The following is a 21,356-nucleotide window of genomic DNA, read 5'->3' as shown; positions in this document are numbered from 1 at the left end:
CATTAACTTTTATGGAGGCGGTATGGCAAATAAACGAAAAATTCGACTTGGAGGTGGAATTCCGATGGATTCTGATTTGGCTGGTGGTCCATAAAACGTCAGTTTTGCCATAACTGTGCAGGCACGGAGTGTAAATAAATCCAAATGAATCTTGCATCGCTCCGAAGCAAAGTTTAAACCCCCCATTTCCTGCAATGTAATGAAAAATGCATCCATAGGCCGCTGCACAACCTAATTTAATTATCACACTGATGGACGAACAGTCAAATATTATAACAAAACGAAAATAAGCCAGACGATCAATTTTAATAAACCCGAGAATTATTAATTATTATTCGCGTCAAGCGATTTATTTATTTCGCTAAATACAAGAGATAATTTAATTTTAATATTTATTCCGTGACTGAAAACTAAGCAAATAGTGATTGGGACACTGGCTCGGTTGTAAAATTTATCTTAAAACACTTTTATTTAGTATACAGGGTTAACCCGGGGAATTTACGGCGGCCGGGCTTTGGAATATTTCATAAAGTGCGACTCCGGGGCTTTACTTCTTTTATTCTAGAGCGGATTGATCGTACCCGGAGCTTCCGGACGACGAAATTGTTGGAATTCGGCAGTGCCGTCGTGGGCATCAATATTAACAAGGTCTTAGAAATTTGTTTTATGGTTTTGAAAATGGTGGAGGCGCCGGGACAAATCCTGCATTTTTCAGTTTTAAATTAAATTATTGCATTTGAAATGGTTTTTGACGCTATTTGGAAATGTCACGGCGCAAATTTAAACAGTTTTCATAATTTATGAGCCATTTTAAGCTGCCGTTTGTTGTATTAGTTACTGTTAATTTGATACACTTCGGCGGAAACAGAGGCGATGAAAATTTTATGGTATTTTATCTATTTTAATAAAAATTTGTTATTTCGGTAGTGCAGTTTTGTGTAAGTTAACTCAGATTTTGCAATTTTATGACTTATTTAAATGGCAAGTTTTCAATAATTTCAGTCGACAGTTTTAGGTGCATTAATTTTATGATTTTAGGCTAATTCAAATTTTATGATAATTTGTTTGAAAATCACGTGTAAAACGTGTGTTTGGGAAAGAAAAAATTTTTTTTGACAAAGTGAAATTTGTATTTGAGATGTAGAAATTTTAGTCAGGTGAACATTTTATGACTAAAACTATGTAAATGTTGTTCGGTCGATTTCTCGCATATTTTTTACATAAGAAATAGTTCTTTGATTTTTTTATAGCCGAATTTGCAAATTTTTGCAAAAATTCATGACCAAAACTATGGCCAAACTTCTGATATCGGTATCTCGCTTATTTTTTAGAGTAAACTTAAGTTATTTTACATCAGTGTACGCAGAATTTTGCGCAGATTCCAAATCTGGGATTTAAATTCAGATACGACTGCAAATAACTGAGTTATGGCCGATCAAAGTTTCGGATAATTGATTTTCATTTTTTTCCCTTTTTCCCAGTTAAATATCTCGGAAACTATTAGAGATATTGAGATGCGGTTTGCGCCATCGTTTTTCTCGGCTCATTTTACGTTAGAAAAAGTGCTTAAAAGCCCAAAATTCGATAGTCGATTTTTCGCGAAAAAAAATTGCGACTCGAACGATGAAAATTTTTCATTTTTTTTAATTTTTGGCCATAACTCGCAAACTATTTGTCCTATAGATCTCAAATTTGGCCAGTAGATAGACTTTGAACTCCTCTTTCCACTGATGTATAATTCAATGCTATTAAACATCATTTTTATTTTGAAAACATTGATTGAAAATCACCCTAAAATGATGTTTTCAAAGCAGTTTTTTTCCAACACCTCATTTATTTATTAAGCAAACTCAACAAATTTGGGTCTCATTTTACGCAGAATTTCACGTTGAATCCAAAAATATGATATTTTTTAAAATTTGTCAATAAATAACCGAGTTATGGCCGTTTGAAATTTTGGGTTGTCGCCAGAGGGTCAAATTTTCGAAGGTTCGAAACAATTCATGCTCGATATATCGGAAACTATTCCAGATATTGGAATGCGGTTTGCGGCATCGTTTTTCTCGCGATTTTTTACATAAGAAATAGTTTTTAGATTTTCCAATAGTCGAAATTTGCAAATTTTCGCGAAAATTCGTGATTAAAACTATAACAAATTTCTCATATCGATATCTCGCTTATTTTTTAGAGTAAACTTGAGTTATTATACATCAGTGAACGCAGAATTTTACGCAGATTCCAAATCTGGGATTTAAATTCAGATCCGACAACAAATAACTGAGTTATGGCCGATCAAAATTTCGAATAGTTGGTTTTCATTTTTTCTCATTTTTCCCAATTTTCAAAGTTAAATATCTCGAAAACTATTAGAGATATTGAGATGCGGTTTGTGCCATTGTTTTTCTCGGCTCATTTTACGTTAGAAAAAGTCCTTAAAAGCCCAAAATTCGATAGTCGATTTTTTGCGAAAAAAAATTGCGACCCAAACGATAAAAATTTTTCATTTTTTTTAATTTTTGGCCATAACTCGCAAACTATTTGTCCTATAGATCTCAAATTTGGCCAGTAGATAGATTTTGAGCTCCTCTTTCGACAGATGTATAATTCATTGCTATTAAACGTCATTTTTATTTTGAAAACATTGATTGATAATTACCCTAAAATGATGTTGTCAAAACAGTTTTTTTCCAATACCTCATTTATTTATTAAGCAAACTCAACAAATTTGGGTCTCATTTTACGCAGAATTTCACGTTGAATCCAAAAATATGATATTTTATAAAATTTGTCAATAAATAACCGAGTTATGGCCGTTTGAAATTTTGGGTTGTCGCCAGAGGGTCAAATTTTCGAAGGTTCGAAACAATTCATGCTCGATATCTCGGAAACTATTACAGATATTGGAATGCGGTTTGCGGCATCGTTTTTCTCGCGATTTTTTACATAAGAAATAGTTTTTAGATTTTTCAATAGTCGAAATTTGCAAATTTTTGCGAAAATTCGTGATTAAAACTATAACAAATTTCTCATATCGATATCTCGCTTATTTTTTAGAGTAAACTTGAGTTATTATACATCAGTGTACGCAGAATTTTGCGCAGATTCCAAATCTGGGATTTAAATTTAGATCCGACAACAAATAACTGAGTTATGGCCGATCAAAGTTTCGGATAGTTGATTTTCATTTTTTCTCATTTTTCCCAATTTTCAAAGTTAAATATTTCGGAAACTATTAGAAATATTGAGATGCGGTTTGCGCCATCGTTTTTCTCGGCTCATTTTACGTTAGAAAAAGTGCTTAAAAGCCCAAAATTCGATAGTCGATTTTTCGCGAAAAAAAATTGCGACTCGAACGATGAAAATTTTTCATTTTTTTTAATTTTTGGCCATAACTCGCAAACTATTTGTCCTATAGATCTCAAATTTGGCCAATAGATAGATTTTGAGCTCCTCTTTCGACTGATGTATAATTCAATGCTATTAAGCGTCATTTTTATTTTGAAAACATTGATTGAAAATCACCCTAAAATGATGTTTTCAAAACAGTTTTTTTCCAATACCTCATTTATTTATTAAGCAAACTCAACAAATTTGGGTCTCATTTTACGCAGAATTTCACGCTGAATCTAAAAATATGATAATTTTTTAAAATTTGTCAATAAATAACCGAGTTATGGCCGTTTGAAATTTTGGGTTGTCGCCAGAGGGTCAAATTTTCGAAGGTTCGAAACAATTCATGCTCGATATCTCGGAAACTATTACAGATATTGGAATGCGGTTTGCGGCATCGTTTTTCTCGCGATTTTTTACATAAGAAATAGTTTTTAGATTTTTCAATAGTCGAAATTTGCAAATTTTTGCGAAAATTCGTGATTAAAACTATAACAAATTTCTCATATCGATATCTCGCTTATTTTTTAGAGTAAACTTGAGTTATTATACATCAGTGTACGCAGAATTTTACGCAGATTCCAAATCTGGGATTTAAATTCAGATCCGGCAACAAATAACTGAGTTATGGCCGATCAAAGTTTCGGATAGTTGATTTTCATTTTTTCTCATTTTTCCCAATTATCAAAGTTAAATATCTCGGAAACTATTAGAGATATTGAGATGCGGTTTGCGCCATCGTTTTTCTCGGCTCATTTTACGTTAAAAAAAGTGCCTAAAAGCCCAAAATTCGATAGTCGATTTTTCGCGAAAAAAAATTGCGACTCAAACGATGAAAATTTTTCATTTTTTTTAATTTTTGGCCATAACTCGCAAACTATTTGTCCTATAGATCTCAAATTTGGCCAATAGATAGATTTTGAGCTCCTCTTTCGACTGATGTATAATTCAATGCAATTAAACGTCATTTTTATTTTGAAAACATTGATTGAAAATCACCCTAAAATGATGTTTTCAAAACAGTTTTTTTTCAATACCTCATTTATTTACTAAGCAAACTCAACAAATTTGGATCTCATTTTACGCAGAATTTCACGCTGAATCTAAAAATATGATAATTTTTTAAAATTTGTCAATAAATAACCGAGTTATGGCCGTTTGAAATTTTGGGTTGTCGCCAGAGGGTCAAATTTTCGAAGGTTCGAAACAATTCATGCTCGATATCTCGGAAACTATTACAGATATTGGAATGCGGTTTGCGGCATCGTTTTTCTCGCGATTTTTTACATAAGAAATCGTTTTTAAATTTTTCAATAGTCGAAATTTGCAAATTTTCGCGAAAATTTATGATTAAAACTATACCAAATTTATCATATCGATATCTTATTTTTTAGAGTAAACTTAAGTTATTATACATCAGTGAACGCAGAATTTTACGCAGATTCCAAATCTGGGATTTAAATTCAGATCCGACAACAAATAACTGAGTTATGGCCGATCAAAGTTTTGGAAAGTTGATTTTCATTTTTTCTCATTTTTTGTAATTTTTAAAGTTAAATATTTCAGAAACTATTTGAGATATTGAGATGCGGTTTGAGCCATTCTTTTTCTTCGCTCATTTTACGTTAGAAAATGATCTCAAAAGCCCAAAATTCGATAGTCGATTTTTGGCGAAAAAATTTTTCATTTTCTGTTTTTGCCATCGTTTTTGGGGTTTAGGAGAGCAAAAAAAACAATTTTCATTGTTATTTTCATATGGTACAAATTTTAGCTGCATTGAGTTGGCGTCCCTGTTACATTATTAACATAATAATGGCCAAGTGTCAATAAAATTGTACTACCTTAAAATTACGTAAATAAACAAATAAATTAACAATGTTACTTAATCAACTACATTTTACTAAGACACGTTTAACTCGTCGTCCCCGACTTATTTCCATCCGCCCCCATTTCTAGCGCCACTTTAATTTCATCTTCGAACACAAATCCGGTGCTTCTTCTGTTTGACAATCGGTGCTTGGAACGGCGTTTTCGTTGCGTCTCGCTGGCATCTGCAGGACTACAAACAACGTTACTTTTTGTTCGTTAATTTTCACTTTTTACTCACTTTTTCTGTCGTAGTTTCACCTCAGGGTACGTGGGAGACTTTTCCATCACTAAACTGGTCATTGGTTTTTGTCTGTAACAAAGAGAAGAGCTGTGAATTGGGATAATAAGACCGGTAAACTAGGAAAACGGAAAATTTTTCAATAACCAGTTTGCAGGTTCTTCTATTTATCTTACGCATAAGGCGCTCTTTGATGTTTTCTAGATTTGCACTGAGATGATTTGTTCAGGTGCGTCATACTTCATAGTGATAAAAATTTTATTGTATTGAATTAACCGGCGGAAATGGAAGTATGCGGACTATTTATTTAATGTCAAACTTTTACTAATTAATTCACAGTTGCTTTAATTTTAATAAGTTGAAACATGTAAATTATTTTTTGCATTGCAAATTCTGTCGCCACTCTACTTTATTCTAATTTTCTTACTCCTACAACGTACAATTGACAAGTGGCTCCGTTATTTTATCTAGTATTTATACATACCTGTTCACACCATACATCAAAATTTTACTACTTGAACCTTAGAAAAAAAGGTGATAATTTATTTTGTCCGTTTCATAAAAGACAATGCATAGATAACAATTACACGATTTCATAACCGGAAATTAGAAACTTTCACGATTCTAAAAATCCAATTTACATAATACAAAGTTAGCAATAATGACAAATTACACGATGAAAATTTTATTGAAGGCGACTTGAGGACTGTAATTAGTTTTCTAATAGTCATGAGTCATAAGCAATTTCCTTTGTCAAAATTACGCGTCCGAATAAAAAATATTGGAAATTTTGGTTCGCCTTGAAAATAAAAATTTCTAAAATCCGCCCCTGTTGCCCAAAAAATTTGAGATTTTGGATAAACAGTCAATAAATTAAATATAATAATCTTTCTAAATTTCATTGCCCTAATATCAAAATTACCGAAATTACAAGTCTAAATAAAAAATATTGAACATTTTTGAAAATAAAAATTCCTAAAATCCCTCCCTGTTCCCCCAAAAAATTGAGATTTTGGATAAACAGTTTATAGATCAAACATAATAATCTCTCCAAATTTCATTGCCCTAGCATTAAAATAACCAAAATTACACGTCTAAATGGAAAATTTTTGGCTTGTCTTGAAACTGAAAATTTCTAAAATCTGTCCCTGTTGCTCAAAAAATTTGACAGTTTGAACAGTCAGTCAATAAGTCAATAATAGTAATCTTTCCAAATTTCATTGCTCTAGTACGAAAACTACCAAAATTACACGTTCAATTGGATATTTTTGGTTCGTATTGGAAATCAAAATTTCTAAAATCCGTCTATGTCGCTTTAAAAAATTGAGATTTTGGGCAGACGGCGAACAAGTCGAAAGTAGTAATTTTTCCAAATTGTATTGCCCTAATATCAAAATTACTAAAATTGCACGTTCGAATGGAAAATGTTGAAAATTCTTGGATCGTTTTGAAAATAAAAATTTTTAAAATCCGTCCCTGTCGCTCAAAAAATTTGAGATTTTGGCCAGTCAGTTAACAAGTCAATAGTAGCAATTTCTCCTAATTTTATTGCCCTAGTATGAAAACTAGCAAAATTATACGCCCGAATGCAAAATATTGAAATTTTATGACCGCCTTCAGAATGAAAATTTCTTAAAATCGGTCCCTGTTGCTTAAAAAATTTGAGATTCTGGACAGACTGTCAACTAGTCGAAAATAGTAATCTCTTCAAATTTCATTGCCTTAGTACCAAAATTACTAAAATTACACGTCTGAATGGAAAATATTGGAAATTTTTTTGGCTCGTCTTGAAAATGAAAATTTCTCAAATCCGTCCCTGTGGCTCGAAAGATTTTAGATTTGAAACAGACAGTCAACAAGTTAAAAATAGTAATCTCCCTAAATTTCATTGTCTTAATATCAAAATTACTAAAATTATATGTTGGAAAGGAAAATATTGGAAAAATTTGGCTCGTTTTAAAAACGAAACTTTCTAAAATCCGTCCCTATTTCTTAAAAAATTTGAGATTTCGGACAGTCAGTTAACAAGCCAAGAATAGTAATCCCTCCAAATTTCATCGTCCTAGTATCAAAATTACCAAAATTACACGTCCGAATAGAAAATATTGGAAATTTTTGGCTGGTCTTGGAAATGAAAATTTCTAAAATCCGTCCCTGTGGCTCGAAAAATTTTAGATTTGAAACAGGCAGTCAACAAGTTAAAAATAATAATCTCCCTAAATTTCATTGTTTTAATATCAAAATTACTAAAATTATATGTTGGAAAGGAAAATATTGGAAAAATTTGTCTCGTTTTGAAAACGAAAATTTCTAAAATCCGACCCTATTTCTTAAAAAATTTGAGATTTCGGACAGTCAGTTAACAAGCCAAGAATAGTAATCCCTCCAAATTTCATCGCCCTAGTATCAAAATTACCAAAATTACACGTCCGAATAGAAAATATTGGAAATTTTTGGCTGGTCTTGGAAATGAAAATTTCTAAAATCCGTCCCTGTGGCTCGAAAAATTTTAGATTTGAAACAGACAGTCAACAAGTTAAAAATAATAATCTCCCTAAATTTCATTGTTTTAATATCAAAATTACTAAAATTATATGTTGGAAAGGAAAATATTGGAAAAATTTGGCTCGTTTTAAAAACGAAAATTTCTAAAATCCGTCTCTGTTTCTTAAAAAATTTGAGATTTCGGACAGTCAGTTAACAAGCCAAGAATAGTAATCCCTCCAAATTTCATCGCCCTAGTATCAAAATTACCAAAATTACACGTCCGAATAGAAAATATTGGAAATTTTTGGCTTGTCTTGGAAATGAAAATTTCTAAAATCCGTCCCTGTGGCTCGAAAAATTTTAGATTTGAAACAGACAGTCAACAAGTTAAAAATAATAATCTCCCTAAATTTCATTGTTTTAATATCAAAATTACTAAAATTATATGTTGGAAAGGAAAATATTGGAAAAATTTGGCTCGTTTTAAAAACGAAAATTTCTAAAATCCGTCTCTGTTTCTTAAAAAATTTGAGATTTCGGACAGTCAGTTAGCAAGCCAAGAATAGTAATTCCTCCAAATTTCATCGCCCTAGTATCAAAATTACTAAAATTACACGTCCGAATAGAAAATATTGGAAATTTTTGGCTGGTCTTGAAAATGAAAATTTCTAAAATCCGTCCCTGTGGCTCAAAAAATTTCAGATTTGAAACAGACAGTCAACAAGTTAAAAATAATAATCTCCCTAAATTTCATTGTTTTAATATCAAAATTACTAAAATTATATGTTGGAAAGGAAAATATTGGAAAAATTTGGCTCGTTTTAAAAACGAAAATTTCTAAAATCCGTCTCTGTTTCTTAAAAAATTTGAGATTTCGGACAGTCAGTTAACAAGCCAAGAATAGTAATCCCTCCAAATTTCATCGCCCTAGTATCAAAATTACCAAAATTACACGTCCGAATAGAAAATATTGGAAATTTTTGGCTGGTCTTGGAAATGAAAATTTCTAAAATCCGTCCCTGTGGCTCAAAAAATTTTAGATTTGAAACAGACAGTCAACAAGTTAAAAATAATAATCTCCCTAAATTTCATTGTTTTAATATCAAAATTACTAAAATTATATGTTGGAAAGGAAAATATTGGAAAAATTTGGCTCGTTTTAAAAACGAAAATTTCTAAAATCCGTCTCTGTTTCTTAAAAAATTTGAGATTTCGGACAGTCAGTTAGCAAGCCAAGAATAGTAATCCCTCCAAATTTCATCGCCCTAGTATCAAAATTACCAAAATTACACGTCCGAATAGAAAATATTGGAAATTTTTGGCTGGTCTTGGAAATGAAAATTTCTAAAATCCGTCCCTGTGGCTCGAAAAATTTTAGATTTGAAACAGACAGTCAACAAGTTAAAAATAATAATCTCCCTAAATTTCATTGTTTTAATATCAAAATTACTAAAATTATATGTTGGAAAGGAAAATATTGGAAAAATTTGGCTCGTTTTAAAAACGAAAATTTCTAAAATCCGTCTCTGTTTCTTAAAAAATTTGAGATTTCGGGCAGTCAGTTAACAAGCCAAGAATAGTAATCCCTCCAAATTTCATCGCCCTAGTATCAAAATTACCAAAATTACACGTCCGAATAGAAAATATTGGAAATTTTTGGCTGGTCTTGGAAATGAAAATTTCTAAAATCCGTCCCTGTGGCTCGAAAAATTTTAGATTTGAAACAGACAGTCAACAAGTTAAAAATAATAATCTCCCTAAATTTCATTGTTTTAATATCAAAATTACTAAAATTATATGTTGGAAAGGAAAATATTGGAAAAATTTGGCTCGTTTTAAAAACGAAAATTTCTAAAATCCGTCTCTGTTTCTTAAAAAATTTGAGATTTCGGACAGTCAGTTAACAAGCCAAGAATAGTAATCCCTCCAAATTTCATCGCCCTAGTATCAAAATTACCAAAATTACACGTCCGAATAGAAAATATTGGAAATTTTTGGCTGGTCTTGGAAATGAAAATTTCTAAAATCCGTCCCTGTCGTTCAAAAAATTTGAGATTTTGGACAGAAAATCTACAAATTAAAAATAGTAATCTTTCCAAATTTAATTGCTCTCGTATCAAAACTACTAAAATTACACGTTCGAATAGAAAATATTGAAAAGTTTTGGCTTTTCTTGGACAGGAAAATTTCTAAAATCCTTCCCTGTCTCTCAAAAAATTTGAGATTTTGAACAGACAGTTAACAAGTCAAAAATAGTAACCTCTCCAAATTTCATTGCCCTAGTATCAAAATTACCAAAATTACACGTCCGAATGGAAAATATTCGAAATTTTTGACTTGTCTTAGAAATGAAAATTTCCAAAATCCGTCTGTTGCCTAAAAATTTTTAGGCTTCGGACAGACAGTCAATAATAGGAATCTTTTTAAATTTCATTGCCTTCGTATCAAAAATATTCTGAGTCCGAATGATAAAGATTGAAAATTTGGGGCTCTGAAAAATTAAATTTCGATTCATTAAAATTTCCCGAATCAAAATTTCTCTTCTCTGTCCAAACAGTAGTAAACCACAACAATTCATTTAGATCCTCGAAATAAACCGACATCTTTAGATTTCTCCAGTCAGGGCCCAAACATGGCTCTAAGGAGATTAAATCACAATTTGGAACGTTCTAAGACGACTTAAGCTTAAGCTTAAGCTGCGAGTTTGTACCAAAAGAGACCATCACAGACACTAATTTTGTGTTAAATGTTCTAAGATTGTATAAATAGCAATGTGGAGCTTTCAAGTTTTAAGTTTATTGTGGAATTGTGCTGGAATTGAAATGGGGTCTTGTTATTCTTAGTAAAATAGTTTAGTGTCTTTGAAATTCTCCTAGTTGAAATAAAGAGTCGATTTTTTATAAAAATGACGAGCATGCAAAAAATGTAAAACTCCCCCACAGTAATTTCCTAATGAATCTCAGCAGTAAAGTTATTATTTTTGTGGACAATAAAGGGTTTAGTACACATCAAAATTAGACACAAACCATAAATTATGGGATCATGTTTCTTCTTAGTCACCAGAGCTTCAAAGAGACCGACGCTTGAAGATAACTCGACAATTGCACTCTTCAAAAATAAAGAAAAAAATCGTAATCGACCACTTTACCTCGATATGAAACAAAAATCTCCGTCACAACACGAAAACTTAACACTATTCTGAGTAGAAGCAGACAGGAAGTGCAACTATGACCTATTAATCTTAAACTGTCGTAAACATGAATAATTTGTTAGGCAAGTTTATAAGCTCCATTAATATATCAAATGATAAGAAACTAGCACTATCCAAAATACGTCACGATAAGCCCTGAAGTGCTTCAATATTGGGACCCAAATTGGGACCCAAATCCCCTTCAAATAGTAAAAAAACGAAATTTTCAAGCACCGACCTTAACAAATTAGCCTCAACTTCAGCCATCGTCACCACTTCTGAATCTGCTCGAAACTGCTGGCGTCTCCTCAAAGAGCCCGAACAAAACTAGATATCAATCCCTATTTTTATCTTTATTTTCGTTGATAAGGATTAGCTATTTCTATTGGAAGCTGAAGGCCGAACGACTCCTGATTTGTTTATCTCCAGAGAGAAATATGTTTACATAAACACGCCGGAGATGCGATTCTGCTTTCTCATTTTTCCCAATTTCAAGGAGCAAACAAACCACAAACAGTTGAGTCATGTTTATTTACCTGTTTAAACTGAGTCACTCTGTATATTAGACCACGTGACATCATGCAGGCATCAATACACGTACGCCTGCAGAGAACAGCTGGCGGCTTTGTGCGAAAACGCTGAAAAAGGCTGAATAATGATGTGCCGTGTGAGTGATGTGTTTATTTGAATAATTTTCCTTTGAGAAACGCGAAATGACACGTGGATTTAAATTGTCGCACGTTGTGGACGATTCACAATCAAATTCAAAGTTATTAAAAATGTGCGCCGATCCTATAAAACCAGTGTAGTAATTTCTAATTTCGCAGACTGATTTATAAGGTCGTTTCGACTTCATGAAAAATTTAGAAACGACCAAGTTGCCCGGTTTTAAAAACATCCAGATGCGCAGTCGGCGGAATCGAATATCGAAAGAGGATGGAGAAGGAGACACTGAGCAGAGTTTTTTAGTTTTCGTTGGGCTCATGAATAAATTCCGAAATTTTTACCGAGAGGGTCGTTATGTTAATTTATCTTTAACTTTAACTTAATTAGGGGAAATTAATCCTGGAAGCGGACGAGGCAGAGCTTAAATATTGATGGCGGACAAGAAGTCTGCAACTTTCAGGGAATCGAATTTCGTAGTTTGGAGTCCAGACATTCCATGGTGGAAACTATTTTACAATATGTGCAATGAATGATGAAATTTGAGGAGGTCAACTAACTTATTAACTGGGGAAAATTTTGAAATTCTCAGGAAACAGACTCAGATTTTAGAAATTTTTGTTTTCAGAACCAAAAAGTTCCAAAATTTTACAAAATTTTTTTTATTATTTATTGTGTCTGCGCTACAGCGATGAAATTTGGAGAGGTTGCTACTCTTAACTCATTTAGTAACTGTACCAAATTTCAAAATATTTAAGTAATTAAAATTTTTTATTTTTAGCATGAACCAACATGTTTCAAAAATCTGCAAAAAAAATTGTATTATTAATTGTGTTGGCGCTACAACGATAAAATTTAGGGAGGTTGCTGCACTTAATCCTTTTATTAACTGTACCAAATTTCAAACTGTTAAGGCAACAGACTCAAATTTAAATTTTTTTTATTTTTAGTATGAAACAAAAAGTTTCAAAATTCTTTGAAAAAAATTGTACTATTAGTTGTTTTAGCCCTACAACAATGCAATTTGGGGAGGTTGATACTCTCAGTTCATTTAGCAATTCAGGCAACAGACTCAAATTTTAAAAATTTTTATGCTTAGAACGAACTAAAAAGTAACAAAATTTTACAAAAAAAATTGTATTATTTGCTGTATTAGCCCTACAACTATAAAATTTGGAGAGGTTTCTACCCTTAACTCACTTATTAACTGTGTTAAATTTCAAAATTTTAAGGCAACAGATTAAGATTTTAGAAATTTTTAGAAAATTTATAAACTGTACCACCAAGTTTCAACATTCTCAGGCAACAGACTCAGATTTTGGAAATTTTTATTTGTGGAACAAACTAGGAAGTTTCAAAATTTTAGAAAAAAACTTGTATTATTGGTTGTGTTAGCGCTACAACTATAAAATTTGGAGAGGTTGCTGCCCTTAACTGACTTATTAACTGTGTCAAATTTCAAAATTTTTAGGCTACAGATTCAGATTTTAGAAATTTTTATTTTTTTGACGAACCAAAAAGTTTCAAAATTTTAGAAAAAAATTATATTTTTGGTTGTATTAGCGCTATAACGATAAAATTTGGGGAGGTTTATTTTCTTAACTCATTTATAAACTGTACCAAGTTTCAAAATTCTCAGGCAACAGATTCAGATTTTGGAAATTTTTATTTGTACGACAAACCAGGAAGTTTCAAAATTTTAGAAAAAAACTTGTATTGTTGGTTGTGTTAGCGCTACAACGAAAAAATTTGGGGAAATTTATACTCTTAACTCATTTATAAACTGTATCAAATTTCAAAATTTTTAGGCAACAGACTCAAATTTAAAAAAATTTTAATCTTAGAACGAACCAAAAAGTTTCAAAATTCTACAAAAAAAATAGTATTATTGGTTGTGTTAGCCCCACAACTATAAAATTTGGGGAGGTTGCTACCCTTAACTTACTTATTAACTGTGTCAAATTTCAAAATTTTTAGGCAACAGATTCAGATTTTAGAAATTTTTATTTTTTTGACGAACCAAAAAGTTTCAAAATTTTAGAAAAAAATTATATTTTTGGTCGTATTAGCGCTACAACGATGAAATTTGGGGAGGTTTATACTCTTAACTCATGCATAAACTGTACCAAGTTTTAAAATTCTCAGGCAACAGACTCAGATTTTGGAAATTTTTATTTGTTGGACAAACTAGGAAGTTTCAAAATTTTAGAAAAAAACTTGTATTAGTAGTTGTGTTAGCGCTACAACGATAAAATTTGGGGAAATTTATACTCTTAACTCATTTATAAACTGTATCAAATTTCAAAATTTTTAGGCAACAGACTCAAATTTTAAAAATTTTTAATCTAAGAACGAACCAAAAAGTTTCAAAATTTTACAAAAAAAATTGTATTATTGGTTGTGTTAGCCCCACAACTATAAAATTTGGGGAGGTTGCTACCCTTAACTCACTTATTAACTGTGTCAAATTTCAAAATTTTTAGGCAACAGATTCAGATTTTAGAAATTTTTATTTTTATGACGAACCAAAAAGTTTCAAAATTTTAGAAAAAAAAATATATTTTTGGTTGTATTAGCGCTACATCGATAAAATTTGAGGAGGTTTATATTCTTAACTCATTTATAAACTGTACTAACTTACAAAATTTTCAGGCAACAGACTCAAATTTTGGAAATTTTTATTTGTAGGACAAACCAGAAAGTTTCAAAATTTTAGAAAAAAACTGTGTTAGCGCTACAACGATGAAATTTGGGGAAATTTATACTCTTAACTCATTTATAAACTGTATCAAATTTCAAAATTTTTAGGCAACAGACTCAAATTTTAAAAATTTTTAATCTAAGAACGAACCAAAAAGTTTCAAAATTCTACAAAAAAAATTGTATTATTGGTTGTGTTAGCCCCACAACTATAAAATTTGGAGAGGTTGCTACCCTTAACTGACTTATTAACTGTGTCAAATTTCAAAATTTTCAGGCAACAGACACAAATTTAAAAAAAAATTATTTTTAGAACGAACCAAAAAATTTCAAAATTCTACAAAAAAAATTGTATTATTGGTTGTGTTAGCCCCACAACTATAAAATTTGGAGAGGTTGCTACCCTTAACTGACTTATTAACTGTGTCAAATTTCAAAATTTTCAGGCAACAGACACAAATTTAAAAAAAAATTATTTTTAGAACGAACCAAAAAATTTCAAAATTCTACAAAAAAAAATTGTATTATTGGTTATGTTAGCCCCACATCTATAAAATTTGGGGAGGTTGCTACTCTTAACTCACTTATTAACTGTGTCAAATTTCAAAATTTTTAGGCAACAGATTCAGATTTTAGAAATTTTTATTTTTTTGACGAACCAAAAAGTTTCAAAATTTTAGAAAAAAAATTATATTTTTGGTTGTATTAGCGCTACAACGATAAAATTTGGGGAGGGTTATACTCTTAACTCATTTATAAACTGTACCAAGTTTCAAAATTCTCAGGCAACAGACTCAGATTTTGGAAATTTTTATTTGTAGGACAAACCAAGAAGTTTCAAAATTTTAGAAAAAAACTTGTATTATTGGTTGTGTTAGCGCTACAACGATAAAATTTGGGGAAATTTATACTTTTAACTCATTTATAAACTGTATCATTTCAAAATTTTTAGGCAACAGACTCAAATTTTAAAATTTTTTAATCTTAGAACGAACCAAAAAGTTTCAAAATTCTACAAAAAAAGTTGTAATATTTGGTGTGTTAGACCCACAACTATAAAATTTGGAGAGGTTGCTACCCTTAACTGACTTATTAACTGTGTCAAATTTCAAAATTTTCAGGCAACAGACACAAATTTAAAAAAAAATTATTTTTAGAACGAACCAAAAAATTTCAAAATTCTACAAAAAAAATTGTATTATTGGTTGTGTTAGCCCCACATCTATAAAATTTGGGGAGGTTGCTACTCTTAATTCACTTATTAACTGTGTCAAATTTCAAAATTTTTAGGCAACAGATTCAGATTTTAGAAATTTTTATTTTTTTGACGAACCAAAAAGTTTCAAAATTTTAGAAAAAAAATTTTGGTTGTATTAGCGCTACAACGATAAAATTTGGGGAGGGTTATACTCTTAACTCATTTATAAACTATACCAAGTTTCAACATTCTCAGGCAACAGACTCAGATTTTGGAAATTTTTATTTGTAGGGCAAACCAGGAAGTTCCAAAATTTTAGAAAAAAACTTGTATTAGTAGTTGTGTTAGCGCTACAACGATAAAATTTGGGGAAATTTATACTCTTAACTCATTTATAAACTGTATCAACTTTCAAAATTTTTAGGCAACAGACTCAAATTTTAAAAATTTTTAATCTAAGAACGAACCAAAAAGTTTCAAAATTCTACAAAAAAAATTGTATTGTTGGTTGTGTTAGCCCCACAACTATAAAATTTGGGGAGGTTGCTACCCTTAACTCACTTATTAACTGTGTCAAATTTCAAAATTTTTAGGCAACAGATTCAGATTTTAGAAATTTTTATTTTTTTGACGAACCAAAAAGTTTCAAAATTTTAGAAAAAAATTATATTTTTGGTCGTATCAGCGCTACAACGATGAAATTTGGGGAGGTTTATACTCTTAACTCATGCATAAACTGTACCAAGTTTTAAAATTCTCAGGCAACAGACTCAGATTTTGGAAATTTTTATTTGTTGGACAAACTAGGAAGTTTCAAAATTTTAGAAAAAAACTTGTATTAGTAGTTGTGTTAGCGCTACAACGATAAAATTTGAGGAAATTTATACTCTTAACTCATTTATAAACTGTATCAACTTTCAAAATTTTTAGGCAACAGACTCAAATTTTAAAAATTTTTAATCTAAGAACGAACCAAAAAGTTTCAAAATTCTACAAAAAAAATTGTATTGTTGGTTGTGTTAGCCCCACAACTATAAAATTTGGGGAGGTTGCTACCCTTAACTCACTTATTAACTGTGTCAAATTTCAAAATTTTTAGGCAACAGATTCAGATTTTAGAAATTTTTATTTTTTTGACGAACCAAAAAGTTTCAAAATTTTAGAAAAAAATTATATTTTTGGTGGTATTAGCGCTACAACGATGAAATTTGGGGAGGTTTATACTCTTAACTCATGCATAAACTGTACCAAGTTTTAAAATTCTCAGGCAACAGACTCAGATTTTGGAAATTTTTATTTGTTGGACAAACTAGGAAGTTTCAAAATTTTAGAAAAAAACTTGTATTAGTAGTTGTGTTAGCGCTACAACGATAAAATTTGGGGAAATTTATACTCTTAACTCATTTATAAACTGTATCAACTTTCAAAATTTTTAGGCAACAGACTCAAATTTTAAAAATTTTTAATCTAAGAACGAACCAAAAAGTTTCAAAATTCTACAAAAAAAATTGTATTGTTGGTTGTGTTAGCCCCACAACTATAAAATTTGGGGAGGTTGCTACCCTTAACTCACTTATTAACTGTGTCAAATTTCAAAATTTTTAGGCAACAGATTCAGATTTTAGAAATTTTTATTTTTTTGACGAACCAAAAAGTTTCAAAATTTTAGAAAAAAATTATATTTTTGGTCGTATTAGCGCTACAACGATGAAATTTGGGGAGGTTTATACTCTTAACTCATGCATAAACTGTACCAAGTTTTAAAATTCTCAGGCAACAGACTCAGATTTTGGAAATTTTTATTTGTTGGACAAACTAGGAAGTTTCAAAATTTTAGAAAAAAACTTGTATTAGTAGTTGTGTTAGCGCTACAACGATAAAATTTGAGGAAATTTATACTCTTAACTCATTTATAAACTGTATCAACTTTCAAAATTTTTAGGCAACAGACTCAAATTTTAAAAATTTTTAATCTAAGAACGAACCAAAAAGTTTCAAAATTCTACAAAAAAAATTGTATTGTTGGTTGTGTTAGCCCCACAACTATAAAATTTGGGGAGGTTGCTACCCTTAACTCACTTATTAACTGTGTCAAATTTCAAAATTTTTAGGCAACAGATTCAGATTTTAAAAATTTTTATTTTTTTGACGAACCAAAAAGTTTCAAAATTTTAGAAAAAAAATTATATTTTTGGTTGTATTAGCGCTACAACGATAAAATTTGGGGAGGTTTATATCCTTAACTCATTTATAAACTGTACCACCAAGTTTCAACATTCTCAGGCAACAGACTCAGATTTTGGAAATTTTTATTTGTGGAACAAACTAGGAAGTTTCAGAATTTTAGAAAAAAACTTGTATTATTGCTTGTGTTAGCGCTACAACTATAAAATTTGGAGAGGTTGCTACCCTTAACTGACTTATTAATTGTGTCAAATTTCAAAATTTTTAGGCTACAGATTTAGATTTTAGAAATTTTAATTTTTTGACGAACCAAAAAGTTTCAAAACTTTTGAAAAAAAATTATATCTTTGGTTGTATTAGCACTACAACGATGGAATTTGGGCAGGTTTATACTCTTAACTCATTTATAAACTGTACTAAGTTTCAACATTCTCAGGCAACAGACTCAGATTTTGGAAATTTTTATTTGTAGGACAAACCAGGAAGTTTCAAAATTTTAGAAAAAAACTTGTATTATTGGTTGTGTTAGCGCTAGGACGATAAAATTTGGGGAAATTTATACTCTTAACTCATTTATAAACTGTATCAAATTTCAAAATTTTTAGGCAACAGACTTAAATTTCAAAAATTTTTAATCTAAGAACGAACCAAAAAGTTTCAAAATTTTATAAAAAAAATTGTATTATTGGTTGTGTTAGCCCCACAACTATAAAATTTGGGGAGGTTGCTACCCTTGACTCACTTAATAACTGTGTCAAATTTCAAAATTTATAGGCAACAGATTCTGATTTTAGAAATTTTTATTTTTTTGACGAACCAAAAAGTTTCAAAATTTTAGAAAAAAAATTATATTTTTGGTCGTATTAGCGCTACAACGATGAAATTTGGGGAGGTTTATACTCTTAACTCATGCATAAACTGTACCAAGTTTTAAAATTCTCAGGCAACAGACTCAGATTTTGGAAATTTTTATTTGTTGGACAAACTAGGAAGTTTCAAAATTTTAGAAAAAAACTTGTATTAGTAGTTGTGTTAGCGCTACAACGATAAAATTTGGGGAAATTTATACTCTTAACTCATTTATAAACTGTATCAAATTTCAAAATTTTTAGGCAACAGACTCAAATTTTAAAATTTTTTAATCTTAGAACGAACCAAAAAGTTTCAAAATTCTACAAAAAAAGTTGTAATATTTGGTGTGTTAGACCCACAACTATAAAATTTGGAGAGGTTGCTACCCTTAACTGACTTATTAACTGTGTCAAATTTCAAAATTTTCAGGCAACAGACACAAATTTAAAAAAAAATTATTTTTAGAACGAACCAAAAAATTTCAAAATTCTACAAAAAAAATTGTATTATTGGTTGTGTTAGCCCCACATCTATAAAATTTGGGGAGGTTGCTACTCTTAATTCACTTATTAACTGTGTCAAATTTCAAAATTTTTAGGCAACAGATTCAGATTTTAGAAATTTTTATTTTTTTGACGAACCAAAAAGTTTCAAAATTTTAGAAAAAAAATTTTGGTTGTATTAGCGCTACAACGATAAAATTTGGGGAGGGTTATACTCTTAACTCATTTATAAACTATACCAAGTTTCAACATTCTCAGGCAACAGACTCAGATTTTGGAAATTTTTATTTGTAGGGCAAACCAGGAAGTTCCAAAATTTTAGAAAAAAACTTGTATTATTAGTTGTGTTAGCGCTACAACGATGAAATTTGGGGAAATTTATACTCTTAACTCATTTATAAACTGTATCAAATTTCAAAATTTTCAGGCAACAGACTCAAATTTTAAAATTTTTTAATCTTAGAACAAACCAAAAAGTTTCAAAATTCTACAAAAAAATTATGTTATTGGTTGTGTTAGCCCCACAACTATAAAATTTGGAGAGGTTGCTACCTTTAACTCACTTATTAACTGTGTCAAATTTCAAAATTTTCAGGCAACAGATACAGATTTTAGAAATTTTATTTTTTTGACGAACCAAAATGTTTCAAAATTTTAGAAAAAAATTGTAGTTTTTGGTTGTATAAGCGCTACAACGATGAAATTTGGGAGGGTTTATACTCTTAACTCATTTATAAACTTCACCAAATTTCAAAATTCTCAGGCAACAGACTTAACTTTTAGAAATTTTTATTTTTAGGATGAACCAAAAAATTTCAAAATTCTATAAAAAAATTGTATTTTTGGTTGTGTTGGCGCTACACCGCTGAAATTTGTCGAGGAGTCGAGACCTGGAACTATTAAAACAAAACTCGTCCGAACAGGATGAGAAAATCTGAATTATTAACAATCACGAACTGCTCCTCCTTTAGCGTCTCTGATATTTTATGCATCTTGTAGAGACTTTAAAATCCAATTGCCTATAAACGTGTTTATGACTTCCATGCGAGCTCTGACACGTTCGTCGTTAATTGAGTCGCTGGGTGTACGAAACCGCATGACCTACCCTGGGACTTCCTTATCCGCGAAGAAAAAGTGATTAGAAAGTGCTGGAGGTCGTTTATGTAGGGGTCATCCTCTGCCATCAAAAAGAAAGTGAACACTGTCCAATTGTTACAAACACGTAACCATCACTAATCCGCAGCACTTTTAACTTTCATTTTCTCTAAGATACTCACCAATAATGAGTCAACGAGACTTTAGAAACGGTCACTTGTAGGTCGACATTTCCGTATATGAATCGCTCATGTGACTGTTATGCAGATTTGCAAAGTCTATTGATTTATCATCGGTGGGCCTCCACGATGGAAGCCGGGAATGGTAATGGTATCAATGACATCGTAAATGGTGAGAGATGGTTAGATTTGGAGCGACGAGTTGGAGATGTTGAGTCATGAAGGAAATTCGACGGATTTGGAAAAGAGGAAGATGACGGGTTTTCATTGAGCTAACTAACAAGGATTTTCCATAACTTACCGAGAAATGGTCACAGTCACTACTTTTAGAGACAATGAGGATTCGACTCTACGAAATTAAGATAACAATATTTGTATAATTATTTCATGCTTCCATTTACATGACCCCAAAATTTTATTTTATTGCGCCGTGTTTTGTTATGTACTAAACCCTTTATTGTCCACAAAAATAATAACTTTACTGCTGAGATTCATTAGGAAGTTACTTTGGGGAAAGTGTCAACTTTACACTTTATAGCCGAATGAGTTTTATATTTTTTGCAGGCTCGTCATTTTTATAAAAAATCGACTCTTTATTTCGACTAGGAGGATTTCAAAGACACTAAACTATTTTACTAAGAATAACAAGACCCCATTTCAATTCCAGCACAATTCCACAATAAACTTAAAACTTGAAAGCTCCACATTGCTATTTATACAACCTTAGAACATTTAACACAAAATTAGTGTCTGTGATGGTCGCTTTTGGTACAAACTCGCAACAAAGTTTAAGTCGTCTTAGAACGTT

At 30.8% G+C, this 21,356-nt stretch overlaps 1 protein-coding gene across 4 annotated transcripts; it reads right to left on the bottom strand.

Moving 5' to 3' along the window:
- Positions 1-5,142: 5,142 nt before the first annotated feature.
- Positions 5,143-20,561, bottom strand: LOC148180126 (uncharacterized). Of its 4 annotated transcripts, XM_088030570.1 has the most exons (4): positions 11,413-11,512; positions 5,498-5,569; positions 5,285-5,449; positions 5,156-5,231 (listed from the first exon to the last, which is right to left on the bottom strand). In XM_088030570.1, the coding sequence occupies exons 1-3, from the start codon at positions 11,439-11,441 to the stop codon at positions 5,302-5,304; spliced, it is 249 nt and encodes an 82-aa protein (XP_087886696.1). In that variant the 5' UTR covers positions 11,442-11,512; the 3' UTR covers positions 5,156-5,231; positions 5,285-5,301. The 4 variants fall into 4 exon arrangements, with proteins under 4 accessions (XP_087886697.1, XP_087886698.1, XP_087886695.1 ...); XM_088030571.1 differs by lacking the exon at positions 11,413-11,512 and adding an exon at positions 20,380-20,561 and having other exon boundaries at positions 5,143-5,449; XM_088030572.1 differs by lacking the exon at positions 11,413-11,512 and adding an exon at positions 11,011-11,141 and having other exon boundaries at positions 5,143-5,449.
- Positions 20,562-21,356: the final 795 nt, after the last annotated feature.

Source organism: Gnatocerus cornutus, chromosome 2 (assembly GCF_029298725.1).
Source record: "Gnatocerus cornutus isolate USDA-ARS CGAHR chromosome 2, icGnaCorn1.1, whole genome shotgun sequence".
Taxonomy (NCBI): Eukaryota; Metazoa; Arthropoda; class Insecta; order Coleoptera; family Tenebrionidae; genus Gnatocerus; species Gnatocerus cornutus.
The sequence above is the reverse complement of the archived record's forward strand: the minus strand, read 5'-3'. Positions and strand labels throughout refer to the sequence as shown.

Bases quoted from the DNA above. Each gene is read 5' to 3' on its own strand.
- LOC148180126 (XM_088030569.1), bottom strand. From the start codon at position 11,441: ATGGCTGAAGTTGAGGCTAATTTGTTAAG. The intron at 5,570-11,412 runs GTCGGTGCTTGA...TCTTTGTTACAG, and splicing joins GTTGAGGCTAATTTGTTAAG to ACAAAAACCAATGACCAGTT. The intron at 5,450-5,497 runs GTGAGTAAAAAG...CGTTGTTTGTAG, and splicing joins GTGAAACTACGACAGAAAAA to TCCTGCAGATGCCAGCGAGA.